Source organism: Erythranthe guttata, chromosome 9, assembly GCF_056151865.1.
Source record: "Erythranthe guttata isolate IM_541 chromosome 9, IM_541, whole genome shotgun sequence".
NCBI classification, from domain to species: Eukaryota; Viridiplantae; Streptophyta; class Magnoliopsida; order Lamiales; family Phrymaceae; genus Erythranthe; species Erythranthe guttata.
In genome coordinates, this window is record NC_142541.1 from 13,076,939 (window position 1) to 13,091,100 (window position 14,162).

Below are 14,162 nucleotides of genomic sequence, written 5' to 3' on the forward strand. Positions count from 1 at the left end.
GTTCGTAAAAAATAGATTTAGTCCCACATGTTTCAATAATTTAACATTTTTTGTCATTTTCATTAATTTTTCGTTAGTACTAACGAAATCAAATAATCAATAGTGTGTCAGTCAGGCAATGTTTGGTAGCGTTTCTATTTTGTTTTCATTGATTCCCCAAAACAAAATTATATTTATTACACTTCTCAAATAATTTTCTCAAAACAATCTCAAAAGTTTCTCTCTCCTTCAGATATGATGTGACTGCTACAGTAAAATGATTTGACTAAAAAATGTCTTCACTAAAAAACAAATAAATATCACTTCATCTTTCAATTTTTTTCTTCTAAAATACTTTTTTCTAACACTTTTAAACATGATGTGACTGCTACACCGTATTTTGTCTCATTCAAAAATATAAACAAACATTACTTTCATTCTCAAATTATTCCCCCATAACACATTTCCTCAAAATGAAATCAAAATAAGTTCCAAAACGCTTCCAAACATAGCCAGTAGTACTCTCTTAACTTAACTGACGGATTTACGGAAAATTGACAAAAAATGAAAACATGCCAAATTACTAAAACATGAGGGGCTAATTTTTTTTTTTGTGAACATTAAGGGTCAAATATGGAATATATGCAAACTTAAGGGGTGAAAACTGTAATTGTCCGAATAAATATTCTATTTAATTATTTCACTTTTTTCACTTTTATTTTATTTTATTTATTTTCTTACTTAAATAGAATTTGATCAAACGCTCTCTTAAAGCAACTTAGTTTTGCAGTTCACTCAATTCTTAACTCTCTTAAATTCAATTTCCATGGCGAACGACGCCAAAATCATTGTCAAGGACGAGCAACCCGACCCGAATCTCCTCCCCAAACGCTTACCCAACCCGAATTCCGGCCATCCCACCGCCGTAATCGAACTCTCGAGCTCCGACTCCGATTCCGACTCCTCCTCTTCTTCTGACGACGACGGCGGCCCCGCCACCAGCCGGAGCAGAAATGCGAGGAAGAAGCGCAGAAAGGCGGCGGAGGACTTCGGCGGAGTGTTGCCGTTGGGATTTCTGGATCCCTTGCCTACTACTACTAAGCAGGCGCTGCCGAGCGAGCGGTTGTGTTTGGAGTTTCCGTCGTCGAGAGTGAACGCCGTCCCGCAGACGAGTGTGAAGCAGTTCTGGAAGGCGGGGGATTACGAGGGGGCGCCCGGCGGTGCTTGGGATTCTTCTAATGGTGAATAATTTCTTTCCTTCTTCTCCGTGTTATGCATGTTTGTGTTGTTTTTTTTTTCTTGAATTTCTGGGGTTTGAAGCACAAGGTGTTTAAGTTTTTCTTTTCGCTTGCGTGGGTGCTTGATTTTTCGGAGCATAATGTCGTAGTACATCTTGCTTTAGTGATTGTACCTTCATCTCTGGATAAATCGTGTCTTTTGTTTTCAGCAAGATGATAAATCAGTAAAAAAATTAGGGTACATACTTGAAGTTTAAAGTATGATTGCATAACCGATGTTGATACTTACGGATTTAGGCTATATGCTGCTAATAAATTAAATTATAACCTATGGTAACATGGAACAAAATCCCAGGTGGCATTCTTAATACTCTATTCGGAATTCTTGAACACATCGAACCATGATTTATGGCTTACACAATTCTTGTACTATATTCACAGGTGGCATGGACCATGCCAGAATACATCCCAGATTCTTACATTCGAATGCCACCAGTCATAAGTGGGTTCTTGGAGGTAAAAGAGTTAACCAAGTTTTGACAAAATGTTGTATTCGTGATCCATATTTTTGTTTTTTAATTCTTACCGTACTGGTGTTTTTTATGACTCTGCTTTTGCAGCTTTTGCGGAGCTCTTGGATAACTCGTTGGATGAGGTGGATTCTATATCTTTTCTTGTCGTTATAATTGGGGCGTGGATTTGTTTAATTTGGGATTGAATTCTTATGGTTTTATGCATTCTGTACAATAGGTCTGCAATGGAGCTACGTACGTCAACGTAGATATGGTCCAAAGCAAGAAAGATGGGAACAAAATGTTGTTGATTGAAGGTATATTTATTCTATTACTTTTTTCCTTATGATTGCATAACCGAAGTTACAGTTCTGATTGATTTAAATAGATAATGGCAGTATTCTTTTGAGGTATCTATTGTTTGTTAGCGTCATGTGCTAACTTTGAGGTTTTAAATAGATAATGGCGGTGGAATGGACCCGGACAAATTACGCCACTGCATGTCTCTTGGTTATTCCGCAAAGAGCAAAATTGCAGATACAATTGGTCAATGTAAGTCGTCTCCCTTTCTCACTATACCAACCATAGACACAAACACGAACACCATTTGACTTCAGAAACATGTTTTAGTATTGCTCCTTGATTTACTGACAAAGCTCTGTTGTATCAGATGGCAATGGCTTTAAGACAAGCACTATGAGACTTGGAGCTGATGTTATTGTATTTTCTCGACATTGTGGGAAAGATGGGACAAGGTTTGCATTCTTTATTTAGTCCCGATAATAGTTTTTGTCATAATAGTGTTTGTAGTTAATAAATTTGATCTATGTCCTTTTGTTCTTGCAACATATTATTGTTAACGAGTGTTGGTTAATTATTAAGTCTTATTGGTTTCTGTTTTATCTTCGTCGCCGTTAAATCATTTGAGTTTTTAGGCCTACACAGAGCATTGGATTGCTATCTTATACGTTTTTGAGGAGCACAGGAAAAGAAGACATTGTTGTTCCCATGGTGAGTATTATTTGTAATATATTTGTAATGTTTCATTCTTTGGGAACATTTGTTACTTCCATGTGAAAATGTGTGTTGTTCGTGAAGAATGTAATCACGTATGCTAATAGTTAACTGCTTAACAAAAATTTGTCCGTGAAGGAGTTGTGAACGTACTTTTAGTTTTGTCAAATGTGTCCTTACACTTTGAAGATATTTTATTCGTACAATTGGTTTTTGTTATGCTTTAGCCACCAGCCTAACTAAATTCAGCATCTTTTTTTCACTTTTTTGTTCTTATATTCTCTTATGTGCTTATTATGATTGTTGTATTAATTAATATGCTCTTCCATTCATTGGCTGCATTGCTGGATTCGTGTTATGGCCTCTTCTATACGATTAAAAGCTTGATTATGAAAGGAAAGGACAAGATTGGAATAGGATGGTCCGTTCATCTACTATTGACTGGAGTCGAAATGTTGAGGCGATAGTCGAATGGTCTCCCTTTTCAAGTGAAGCAGATCTTCTTCGGCAGGTTATTTTTTCTTTGTTGTTTTTGGTCAAACTGTTGTTCAGTTGTTCCGTGATCTAGATTATCATGTATAGCCTGGCCTTTGGAGCTATGATTAGTTTTAGCATGGATTAGAACAAGGAAAGTGGCAGTTACATCTGCCCAAAAAAACTACTTCGTTTTCTTTCTTTTTCTAAACTTATAATTTTAAACTATACCCTTTATTAATATTTACACGTCTCCCCATGTTTCCATCTGCTATTTTTTTCGGGATATGCCATTTCCCAACTCTACTTCCATGTTTTCTGTGTCGGTTTTCCTTGTCCATGCTTCACAGTTCACTTTTATTTTCATTTCTTGAGGGTTTAGTTTTCCACTTATTCTTCATCTTTTGTTTTATTTTGTCTCGGGTATTTTTGTTTTCTTTTTCTGCCTTCTATTTTTAGAGAGTGTCTGTCTGGCTGTAACTAAGTAATTTAACACATTTGATGTTCGTTTCTTTGCTGATTTTGTTTCTTGATACTGTGTAGTTCAATGAGATGCAAGACCAGGGCACTCGTATAATCATATACAATCTTTGGGAAGACGAACAGGGCCTGCTGGAATTGGACTTCGACGCGGAACCACATGTAATCCCCACATGTAAACTATATTTGTTGATATCTTAATCTATTTCCTCACATCTTATAAACAATTACTTCGCTGTCGTATCTCCAGGATATTCAAATTAGAGGTGTCAACAGAGACGACAAGAACATAGATATGGCAAAGAAATATCCCAACTCTAAGCATTTCCTTACATACCGGCATTCATTGAGGGTAAAACTCATTTTCCGAGTAGTTATTATGCTCTCTTCATTCGGTTCTGTTATGGCCTCGTTTGGTTGGGGAGATTATTAACTCTTCCTGTTATTATAGAATAAAATTTGTTACGAGCACTCGTACATAATTTCTTCTAACAAGATTACTTGCTGGAATTGCAGAATTATGTAGCTATCCTCTACCTAAGGATTCCTCCTGGCTTTCGAATCATTTTGCGCGGTGAAGATGTCGAGCACCATAATATTGTGAATGATATGATGATGTCACAGGAAATTACGTACCGACCTCAGCCTGGTGTTGATGGAATTCCCGGTCATTCGAATGTAATTTTCGTCGTAATGAAATTTAGTTCGAGTTACGCCCTGATGTATGCTTATGCAAATCTCGTTGACTAATTTCCATGTTTTTGAATAGATGGTTGCTATAGTTACTGTTGGGTTTGTGAAGGATGCCAAAGCTCACATTGATGTCCAGGGGTTTAATGTCTATCACAAAAATCGTCTTATCAAGGTAAGTTTTATTTTATCCCATTTCATTGACCCAGTGATTAACGCCTTTCTTGCAATCATTTTTCTGTGTGAATTGTTGAATTGAACTTTATATCAATTCCGGAGTATGAGTTTTGATTTGAGGCTTGTTTGCTAATTGCGTCAGATTGAACGAAAAACAGAGGAACAATTGATTGTTTACTTTACGTTGTACTTTTTGTCGAACTTTTTAAAACTTGAAATTGGATGGGCACCAATTTCCAGAATGTTTTCTCGTGTAATTTTCTGCAATCAAATTTCGGGATGTTTGGAATATTTGTTCACAGTGAGATTATTTGCTTGTACGCATTCCTGATGCTGTGTATTTTTCATATTTCCAGCCATTTTGGAAAATTTGGCATCCTGCTGGTAGTGATGGTCGTGGAGTTATAGGTATTATTATAATCACTTGAACTTACAGAAAGTTTTGTCATTTGCGTGAAATCGCTTATTAGTGTATTATGTTCTCTTATACAAGGTGTGCTCGAAGCCAATTTTATCGAACCAGCTCATGATAAACAAGGTTTTGAGCGGACTATAGTTCTCGCAAGACTCGAGACACGATTAATACAAATGCAGAGGACATATTGGTCTGTTGTTTATTTTTTTTTCCTTTGGTTGTGTTCTTAAGAATTGATTTCTGTTTCGGTTTTGCTTTCAATTTATTCGATGAGGTTTTCATTGTTTGTTTTTTTTTTTCTTTTGCTTCTGCCAGGTCCTCAAACTGTCATAAAATAGGCTATGCTGCTCGAAGCAATAAAAAGGGTAATAATGAAGGTAAAAAAGTGTTCATACAATCCCAGAAAAAAAGAGAGGGTAAATTACACCTACCCTTGAAGTATGCTAAAATAACTTCAAGGTCCCTTTGGTATTGATAATTACAACTACACCCATGAAACAATTACCGGAGCCAAGATTTCATGTCCAGGAGAGCGATATCACTTTATTTGTTTTCCGCGGGGCCGTTAATGCTACCATAGACGAATTTTTTTAAATCTTATATTAAATAATAAGGATTTAAGAAATGTTGCGGGAGCCATGTCACCCCCTACCCCTATTTTGTCTCCATCATTGCCTGAAACTAATAGTCCGGTAGAACCCTAACTGTATTACTTATCCAATGCATTATTCTGTTAGGGTTCTTAAGAAAGTTCAGGGGGTGATTGTAATTATCGATACCACATGGACTTTAAAGTTATTTTAGCATACCTCAGGAGTGTAGGTGTAATTTACCCTAAAAAAAAACCCCGCGTACATGAATTATTAGCATTTGCTAATGTTTTGTCAAGGATCTGTCTGATGTACGTTTGACTGTTCTGTTTCAGATAGCTCGGCCGATTTTCCTGGGTTAAACAAGGGAAGTTTTTCTGCAAGTGAAAAGGGACAGCCCAAGTTTGTGGACAAGGGCAAAAATAACGGGCATGTAAATGGCAAGGAGGATGTGAGAGCACAACCTAGGAAAAGACCGAGTTATGCTGACCTGTCATCATCTTCTGTAGAGTATGTTAGCGATAATGATGACGTGCACAACCACACTTCTAAAAAGAAGCCATCTGTTTTGAAAAGTCGTGACTCTCCTACTGAGATGCATTCCCAAACAACTGGATATTTAAACTCACAGGTCATTTTTTTTACCTTTTTATTTATTTATGGGGTTTTTGAATCGATTTCCAAGGTAGGCTTTTTTACATTGTTAAATGCAATATACAAGAAAAAGAAATTAGGAAGCACAGAATATGGTCGAGCCATGATTAACCGTCTAAAAATTGGCTTGTTTGTTTTTAAGGGTTTATTGCATTCAGCACCCCTGTGTTTTTTTCTAATTGTTAAGAAACTCTCCGCATGGTTTTTTTTAGGGGGGTTGTGTGCTAAAAAAATGCATTATGAGGGGGGGTTTTGCCAATAAAATAACATGGGGAGCTTTTTAGCAATTTGATATAACATAGGAGGTGCTAAATGCTATAAAATTTTGTTTTTAACTGCAATTTTTACATTTGGAATTCTGATGGTTTTTATGTATGGGGATTTTGTTTTTATCACCATTAATTAATTATGAATAATACTATCCATAGAAAAAGAATTCTCTTTCTAACTAACTCTATGTTGCTTGTGTAAAGCATTATTTTGTCTTGAATCGATTTTGGAGCTTTATGTTGGTTGTTTGTCACAAAACAGGAGAACGGTTTTACGAACAATGAGTTCTCACCGTCAAGTTCCAGCTCTCTTGCTCTAGTAGCTAAGTTGAAAGAAGAGAATCTCCAGTTGAGAGAGAGGTATATTCTCAACCTTAAATTTAGTGTCGGCTTTTTGACCAACTCATACGATAAATCCAAATACTCTTGAATTCACAGATTGAAAAGAAAAGAAACAGATATTCTCGATGATCTGCTTCGCGATTTACAGCAAGAAAAAGAAAGATCAAAGTCTCTTGAGGCTCAGGTAATTAAAAAAAAAAAAAAATATATATATATATATATATATATATATATATATATATATATATATATATATATATATATATATATACCGTGATAATGTAATAGCTTTTATTGATGATTTTTATAAATTGACCAGTTGGAACAGGCGAATCGAAAGTACGAGAATCTAACTAGAGAGCAGGAAACTTTGGTAGATATATTTTCAGAAGAGAGGCAGCGCCGTAATATCGAGGAGGAAAATCTGAAAAATAAATTAAAGGTTTTCTTCGCTTTTCGTTCTTTTCTTAATCTAATAAATTGCGAAAATTCAAAATATCTCAATTTTCATTTAATTTTTTTTCTAGGATGCATCGAACACCATTCAACAGTTGATGGACAAGTTGAGGTTGTTGGAGAGAGGATCTTCAAATGGTAGATAAGGCTTTTGATTATATCAATTATATAGTTATTGTTATAATATATTATATATATATAATATGCACACTTGTTTTTAAGTGTGTATGGTGTCATGCTGTGTATACCGTAGGATTAGCGACTAATCGAACTGCACCAGTTACATATCACCTTTGATCGCGCGAAAGGGATGACCTTCCGTAGTTGTATCAATAAGCTCTGCGTATTAGGGGTAGATTAGTCATTACATATCTGGTGTAAGTTCTAACTGGTTGTAACTTATAAGTTATAACTAGACTAAGTCTCTTGCATTTTCTCCTATTTCATGGATTATTTTAAGAAGATATTTGATTGTGGATCGTTCTCCGGATCTTTCTCGTTTTCCTTTCCTATTTTTCGACATATTTCTCAAGTTTGTAGTCATGAGTTTGTAATACCAAAATAATTTGGATCCATGTTGAACAAAAAAGAAGTTGCTATTGAGGTTTACTAAATAACAAAAAGAATTGGTAGCAATCCATATTTATGCAAGTTAATGAGGGGCTTCCTTCAATTATCATTTCCATACGACAAAAAAATGCTACCAAATCAGACAAATTGGATTTTGGACTATAGTTACATATTTCTGAATCCTGCCCTTGTTATCTTTTCAACATTATTTTGTATTAATTAGTAAATAAGGGTATTTTTGTCTAACAATATTTATTTTTTTCTAAAATCAAGACACATTCTTAAAAATATATGCAAATGTGAAAAACGACAGTTAATTAAAAACGAATGGACAAAGTATATAATAACCACCAACAAGATAATCACTCATTATCAGCAGCGGTTGATATTTAATTTGAGAGAATGTAAAGCCAACAACATTGATATGTGTGAATAATTGAGGCTCAAACATAATTAATGAGGCGTTTATTTCTGCAGTTGTTTTTTGTAATACAGCTTTCAAAAACATTTCATACAAACAAACAAGAGAGACCATAAATTGAAACCGCTTAGTAAAATGACAAATGTAAACCAAAAGTGCAATTTTATCGTCTCATGTTTCATCAATATTTGTAAAATAAAATAATTATTCATTTTTTTTTTGAGTATTTTCGATGCATTTGCCCGAAATTCGTTTGGTTTCGGGTTTGATGCAGTCGAAAGAAATATTTTATATGTAAAACATTTTTTTGACAAGTATCGGGTTCGAATTTTCCAAAACTAGTAAAGGAGTTTCTGGTAATTGTACCCAAATCTTGCCATTTTCTATTTCTTTTCTTTTCAAATTTCTTTTAATTTTCTATTAATTATTTATGAATTATTTAATATTGTTAGTGTTAAAATAATTTTAAATTGCTATATAATTAATTATTTTTTAGCGGAATATATTCCTACCAAACATCTATAAGACCGTATTTCACTTACTAAATTGAATTATTTAGTCTCATCTCTATTTGAATCAAATTAATCATGACTAAATCAATTTAATTAGGTTAAATGACAATTTTGCCCCCAACAAAATTTTATTTCACTTCCTCAATCCCATCTCTTCAAGTTTTACCATACTGGGCATACTCAAGTGTAAAAGAAAGGGTATAACGGTGATTCGGAATTCATTAAACTTTTGCCCGTTCAACGTGTAAAAAATTAGTTACCATAAACACAAAACAGAGTTAAAAGGAAAGTAAACAATTATGGTAAAATAATAATAACAATTGTTATTAATTATTAATTATTAATTATTAATTACGAGTTTACCACCAGCAGCACGCACGTGCACATATATTAACCGCGGTAAAATAAAGATAAAGAAAAGTAATAAACATCGTTCATCCGTCGCTATATAGAATCAGAGCTGCCTCTGCACATGCTTTCACGCCTACGCTGAACACACAGTACCTTTCTCCCCCAATAAACCCTACTCTCTCTCTCTCTCTTCAGTTTTCTCTCTCCTCATATACATACAAATTCTCTCTCTCTCTCTCTCTCTCTATCTCTATCTCCGTCTCTCTCTATATATATATACATATACACAGAAATCATGCACGCATATCGGAACTGATTGTTCTCTCTCTCTCTCTAAAATTCCAAACCTCCGAAAAATCAAAGGTAAAAAAAAAAAAAAAGAGGAAGAGATCTCAGAATACATATCGCTATTTTGATGCTGCGCCTCTCCTTTTTTGTCTGCTTCCATTTTGCTTTCAATGCTCTGTCCCCATGTTTATATGTATATATGTTGGACTGTGTAATATATACCATCACATACAGATTGAATTAATTTTGGAATTTTTTGCTGTTTTGTCATTGGTTTCTGATCGATATACTTTTTTCTCGTTTCTGATTCTGCAAATTCTGTATTTCTCTTTTGTGTTTTTTCGGTGTGTGTGTGTGTGTGTGGGGTTTGCAATTTGCATTAACTCCGAACGGAAAGGAGAGTCGCGTTTGGGAAAATTTTTCGGCTGTGGGGCACTTTTCCCGGTGCAATTTTTAAAGCGGTGTCGGGAAACTTTCCTTTATTGATGCTTCAAATTTTTCCATGGGCTTTCATCCAATAGCCGCTCTTCTTCGATCCTTCCTTCTTTCTCTCTCTATCTCTATATAAAGTGAAAATTAAACCATACTCGTGACTACTGTTTTTTTTCAAAGTCAAAACCCTAGCCTCCTCCTTCCCCTCTTTTTCTGTACGTGTGTATTTATTTATTTATTGGAATTTTAACTACAGATTTTATTCTCTCTCTCTCTCTCTCTATATATATATATGTGTGTATGTATATGTGTGTGTTTGATGGGATGTATTGATTTTGCAGAGATTTGTTTATAGTCGTGAAATCAGAGCTGTCAAGTCATATCAAAGCTTTCTCTCTCTACGGTTTCTCAGTCAAAAAACAAATCAAAGGATATATTGTTAAAAGCTGAGAGAGCTATATTGTCCGTGCAGTTCATACAGTTGGCGGTGATTAGTGATTTGCTAGCTTCAGCACCTAGCTCCGAGTCGACTCAGTCGCACTCGGTTGCGTCTTCCTCCTCGAGACGACTCAGTGGAAAGTTAAAGCTCCGAATCCAGGATTTTCAGTTTCGGAGGCGCCGATTCAAAATACAAATGAATCTCAAAGCTTCTTCATCGTCGTCATCATTTAGCCAGCGGAGATTTGCTTCACTTACGGCGGTGTTAGCGGTGGCTTTTTTGCTGCTAATCGTCGGAATCTACACAGGTCAGTAATCCTTGCTCAATACAACCGATTGTACTTTCATCTGCGTACGTTTTACTGTGTGTGTGTGTGTGTGTGTTTTGCTTTGATTTTCATATCGGAAATTCAAATTAGGTCGGCGGAATTTGGTTTCTCTATCAGGAACAATTTCTCTGTCATGTTCGTGTGTTTATTTATTTTTATTTTTGAATTATTATTAATCAGTATAATAATTTTTAATTTTTTTATTATTTGGTGGTGTTTGCATTTAATTTATGTCTATATATTTATATATATATTTTTTCAATTCGATAATGGTAATTAACATTGGATAATTGCGTTTCAGATGACGGTTTAATCGAGAATAATCCAAGTTTATCTGACAAAAGGAGCTCAACTGCCCAGAACAATACCCTCTCTCTAACCCATCGGAAGCTGCTTAACACTGGTACTTAATCATAAACCCTAATTATTCTCTAATCATAAAACTTTAATCACACTGTTTAAATCTGTCCTTATTTATTGAACAAAAAGAGTCCGCATTTAATGGCATTAGTATATATGCATGAATAAAACAGACCAAAAGTGTGAAATCCTCTGATAAACCCACTGTGTAATACTGCAACTATTTATAGTGATATGATAACACACATCATACACACATATATATACATACATATGCTTTGGCTTATGTGCATATATATATATATATATATATATATATATATATATATATATATATATATATATATATATATATATGTATATTGATATTCTGCTTTTTGCATGTATACATGAAACACACACACACAGACACACACTGTGTATTTTGCCACAGGCCCCTTAGCCACCACTTTTTTCTCTCAGTTGTCGGGTACGGTTTCTGCCCCCATTTAGATGGCGCCACTTTCACCTTTTTCCCACTACGGTGTTGTTTTTCCCTATTTTACCCCCACACCTTTTCAACCCTACTTATTATCTTGTACTACTAGCTATAGTATGAAGAAGAGGGCTATTTTTTTTTTTTTTTAATTATTTTTTTTTCTCTTTCAAAATTTCAATAATATGGTCTTAATTAGATTTAAAAAAAAATCTTTTAGGGTGGCTAAATTATTGATGTGTGCATTTGATGTAGAAATTACTTAATTGCACACGTGTGTGTGTCTTTGAATAATTTAATTCCCTTCTATCCCGCGTGTAATTAATCATAAATGTGATAGAAATTGCTCGCATATAATACACATGTAATATAATAATATAATAAACTCTATTCTCTATGCACAATCTTTTTTCGTTCAAACGTCTCTTTCTAAAATTCTCTCTCTAAAACATCTCTTTTCTCTCTCTAAAAATCTTTATCAAAAAGTTGAATTTGTCCATTAATGCCCCCTCTTCTCAACAGTGACATCTCAATGAATATTAAACATCATTTATTTATCTTTTTTTTTTTTTTAATTTGCAGAATAAATAAATTAAATTAAATCACTGAATATTTAATTTTTGTGTTTAAAACAGAAGCAATGAAAGAAGAAGTGGGTGTTGAGCCAAACAGAATATGGAGTGACAGGTGTTCCAAATCTGACATACTGATAAGCCAGGGCCCCACCGCGCCGCTGCCGAATGGAATCCCGACTTACACGGTGGAGATTATGAACGTCTGCGTCTCCGGCTGCGATATCTCAGCCATCCACCTCAGCTGCGGCTGGTTCAGCTCGGCTCGGCTGGTCAACCCCCGGGTCTTCAAGCGGGTGCACTTTGACGACTGCTTGGTCAACGACGGGAAGCCGCTGGTCAACGGCAAGACGTTATCGTTCCAGTACGCCAACACCTACCGTTACCCACTCATCGTCTCCTCCGTTACCTGCTGACGACAAATCATATATATATAGACGGCACACGCTAATTCCACTACATACTAATTAACACTAGTTTTTTTTTCTATATATATATATGTATACGCAGAGTTGGGGGAGAAGAGGGCAAAATGGGAATTTTGATTTTATGGTGTGATGATGACAGAAGTTTGGATTATTACTCTTTTTGTGGAAAGAAATGAAAGGGAATTTGTAAATGGAATTTGACTAATTGGAGATGGATATTAGTTTGTTTTTTTGTCCTTAGTGGAAGATGAGGGGAAAATGAAGAGTGGACGAATATATTTTTTTTTTCTTTTTGTGGGCTGTATGTGAATATCTATAAATATCATGAACCAAAAATATAATTTTGCAGAATTTGAGTTAAAGTAAATGAATATGTAAAGATTTTTTATTTTGTAAATGGGGTTTGACAATTTGTTCTTACATAACAATTGAGTCAAAACATTTGACTCAACTGACTTTAATTAGTTGAGTAAATTGATTTATCAGATGAGTGGATGAATTTAAATTAGTTGAGTTATAATCTTACTGTAGGAATACAGTAAAGTCAACCCCAATCTCATTCCTTGAAACCACATCGGTCAACAATGGTCGACGACGGATCAACTTTCCGATCAACAAAAGAGGGGTCGGGTGTCTTTGGTTTTAAGTTTTTGAATCTTGTGTATGGCAAGGACTAACGATACTTTTGCCAAAAAGGCCATAGTGACATAAATCTATAAACAATGGACTTTTGAGAAAAGTAAAACAACGAGTTGTAGTTCTAGGAATTTCCCTTGACTTTTGTGTAAGTGATTTTGTGCATAGGTCCATAACCAAGCATCTTTATTATTCTAAGTTTATAGGTTATATTTATTTCACTGATACACCCATCCATTTAATATTTATTATAACTAAAAGAAACATTGTATACGCCAATATTACCTCCAACCATTTATACCCAATTCTTCATTGTAATCCCAATTTAATCATTTTTTTTCCAAAAAAAAATCCTTTTTTGAACACAAAAATCCAATTTTGACTTTTTTTTTAAATTTCTTTTTTTCAAAAATAATTTTTTGCCGCCGGATTCCGGCGTTGACTTTTCGAATTTTTTTTTTCCTGATTTTTTCGCCGGTTTCCTGCGTCGATTTATTTTTTCTGGTCTGTTTTTTTCCGCCGCCGAATTCCGGCGTTGACTTTTCTTAGTGTTTTTTTTTATAATTTTTTTTACGTCCGCCGCTAAACGTTGACCGTAATTGTGTTATCACTGACAGTAAATTAACGTAATTATACTGTCAATGAGAGTACATTAACGTAATTGTACTGCCGTTGACAATACATTTATGTAATTGTTCTGCCATTTACAGTAAATTAACATATTATTATTATTATTATTATTATTTTTTTTTGTTATATTTTTTTAATTTCGTTTGATTTGTTGACAACTCAACGTAATTATATTACTGTCGTTGACAGTAAAATAACTGTAAACACAATAATATTATTGTCAACCACATCAATATTATTATTTTTTTTTTGGGTTTTTTGTTTTGTTTGAGTTATTCACTGAGTAACGTACTAATATTACTGTCTATTATTGTAATATTAGTGTAAACACAATAATATTACTGTAGTTGACGATATTATTACTGTTGTTATAGTAATATTGCTGTCAACCACATCGATATTAAAAATTTGTTTGGGGTTTTTTGTTTGT

At 34.3% G+C, this 14,162-nt stretch overlaps 2 protein-coding genes across 4 annotated transcripts; both read left to right on the plus strand.

Annotated features, from left to right (window-relative positions):
* The first annotated feature begins 706 nt into the window (after nucleotides 1-706).
* Nucleotides 707-7,766, plus strand: LOC105974098 (protein MICRORCHIDIA 7). Its single transcript, XM_012999158.2, has 20 exons — nucleotides 707-1,220; nucleotides 1,659-1,733; nucleotides 1,838-1,872; nucleotides 1,968-2,046; nucleotides 2,189-2,281; nucleotides 2,400-2,484; nucleotides 2,665-2,740; nucleotides 3,126-3,254; nucleotides 3,761-3,859; nucleotides 3,948-4,049; nucleotides 4,214-4,375; nucleotides 4,467-4,562; nucleotides 4,921-4,972; nucleotides 5,058-5,169; nucleotides 5,295-5,356; nucleotides 5,905-6,200; nucleotides 6,755-6,852; nucleotides 6,931-7,018; nucleotides 7,154-7,276; nucleotides 7,362-7,766. Exons 1-20 carry the CDS (start codon nucleotides 806-808, stop codon nucleotides 7,434-7,436), a joined length of 2,352 nt encoding a protein of 783 aa, XP_012854612.1. The 5' UTR covers nucleotides 707-805; the 3' UTR covers nucleotides 7,437-7,766.
* A 1,507-nt stretch (nucleotides 7,767-9,273) lies between these two features.
* On the plus strand, nucleotides 9,274-12,740 carry LOC105974148 (protein TAPETUM DETERMINANT 1). 3 transcript variants are annotated; one of them, XM_088822926.1, is made up of 4 exons: nucleotides 9,274-9,507; nucleotides 10,206-10,610; nucleotides 10,933-11,034; nucleotides 12,102-12,740. In XM_088822926.1, the coding sequence occupies exons 2-4, from the start codon at nucleotides 10,499-10,501 to the stop codon at nucleotides 12,452-12,454; spliced, it is 567 nt and encodes a 188-aa protein (XP_088679052.1). In that variant the 5' UTR covers nucleotides 9,274-9,507; nucleotides 10,206-10,498; the 3' UTR covers nucleotides 12,455-12,740. The 3 variants fall into 3 exon arrangements, with proteins under 3 accessions (XP_088679052.1, XP_012854672.2, XP_088679053.1); XM_012999218.2 differs by lacking the exon at nucleotides 9,274-9,507 and adding an exon at nucleotides 9,661-10,079; XM_088822927.1 differs by lacking the exon at nucleotides 9,274-9,507 and having other exon boundaries at nucleotides 10,425-10,610; nucleotides 12,105-12,697.
* The last annotated feature ends 1,422 nt before the right edge of the window (nucleotides 12,741-14,162 follow it).

Excerpts from the sequence above, each read along its gene's own strand:
- LOC105974098 (XM_012999158.2), top strand. The coding sequence starts at position 806 with ATGGCGAACGACGCCAAAATCATTGTCAAGGACGAGCAACCCGACCCG. Across the intron at positions 3,255-3,760 it reads AAGCAGATCTTCTTCGGCAG|TTCAATGAGATGCAAGACCA; the intron begins GTTATTTTTTCT and ends GATACTGTGTAG. Across the intron at positions 5,357-5,904 it reads TAAAAAGGGTAATAATGAAG|ATAGCTCGGCCGATTTTCCT; the intron begins GTAAAAAAGTGT and ends GTTCTGTTTCAG.
- LOC105974148 (XM_088822926.1), top strand. The coding sequence starts at position 10,499 with ATGAATCTCAAAGCTTCTTCATCGTCGTCATCATTTAGCCAGCGGAGA. Across the intron at positions 10,611-10,932 it reads AATCGTCGGAATCTACACAG|ATGACGGTTTAATCGAGAAT; the intron begins GTCAGTAATCCT and ends ATTGCGTTTCAG. Across the intron at positions 11,035-12,101 it reads TCGGAAGCTGCTTAACACTG|AAGCAATGAAAGAAGAAGTG; the intron begins GTACTTAATCAT and ends TGTTTAAAACAG.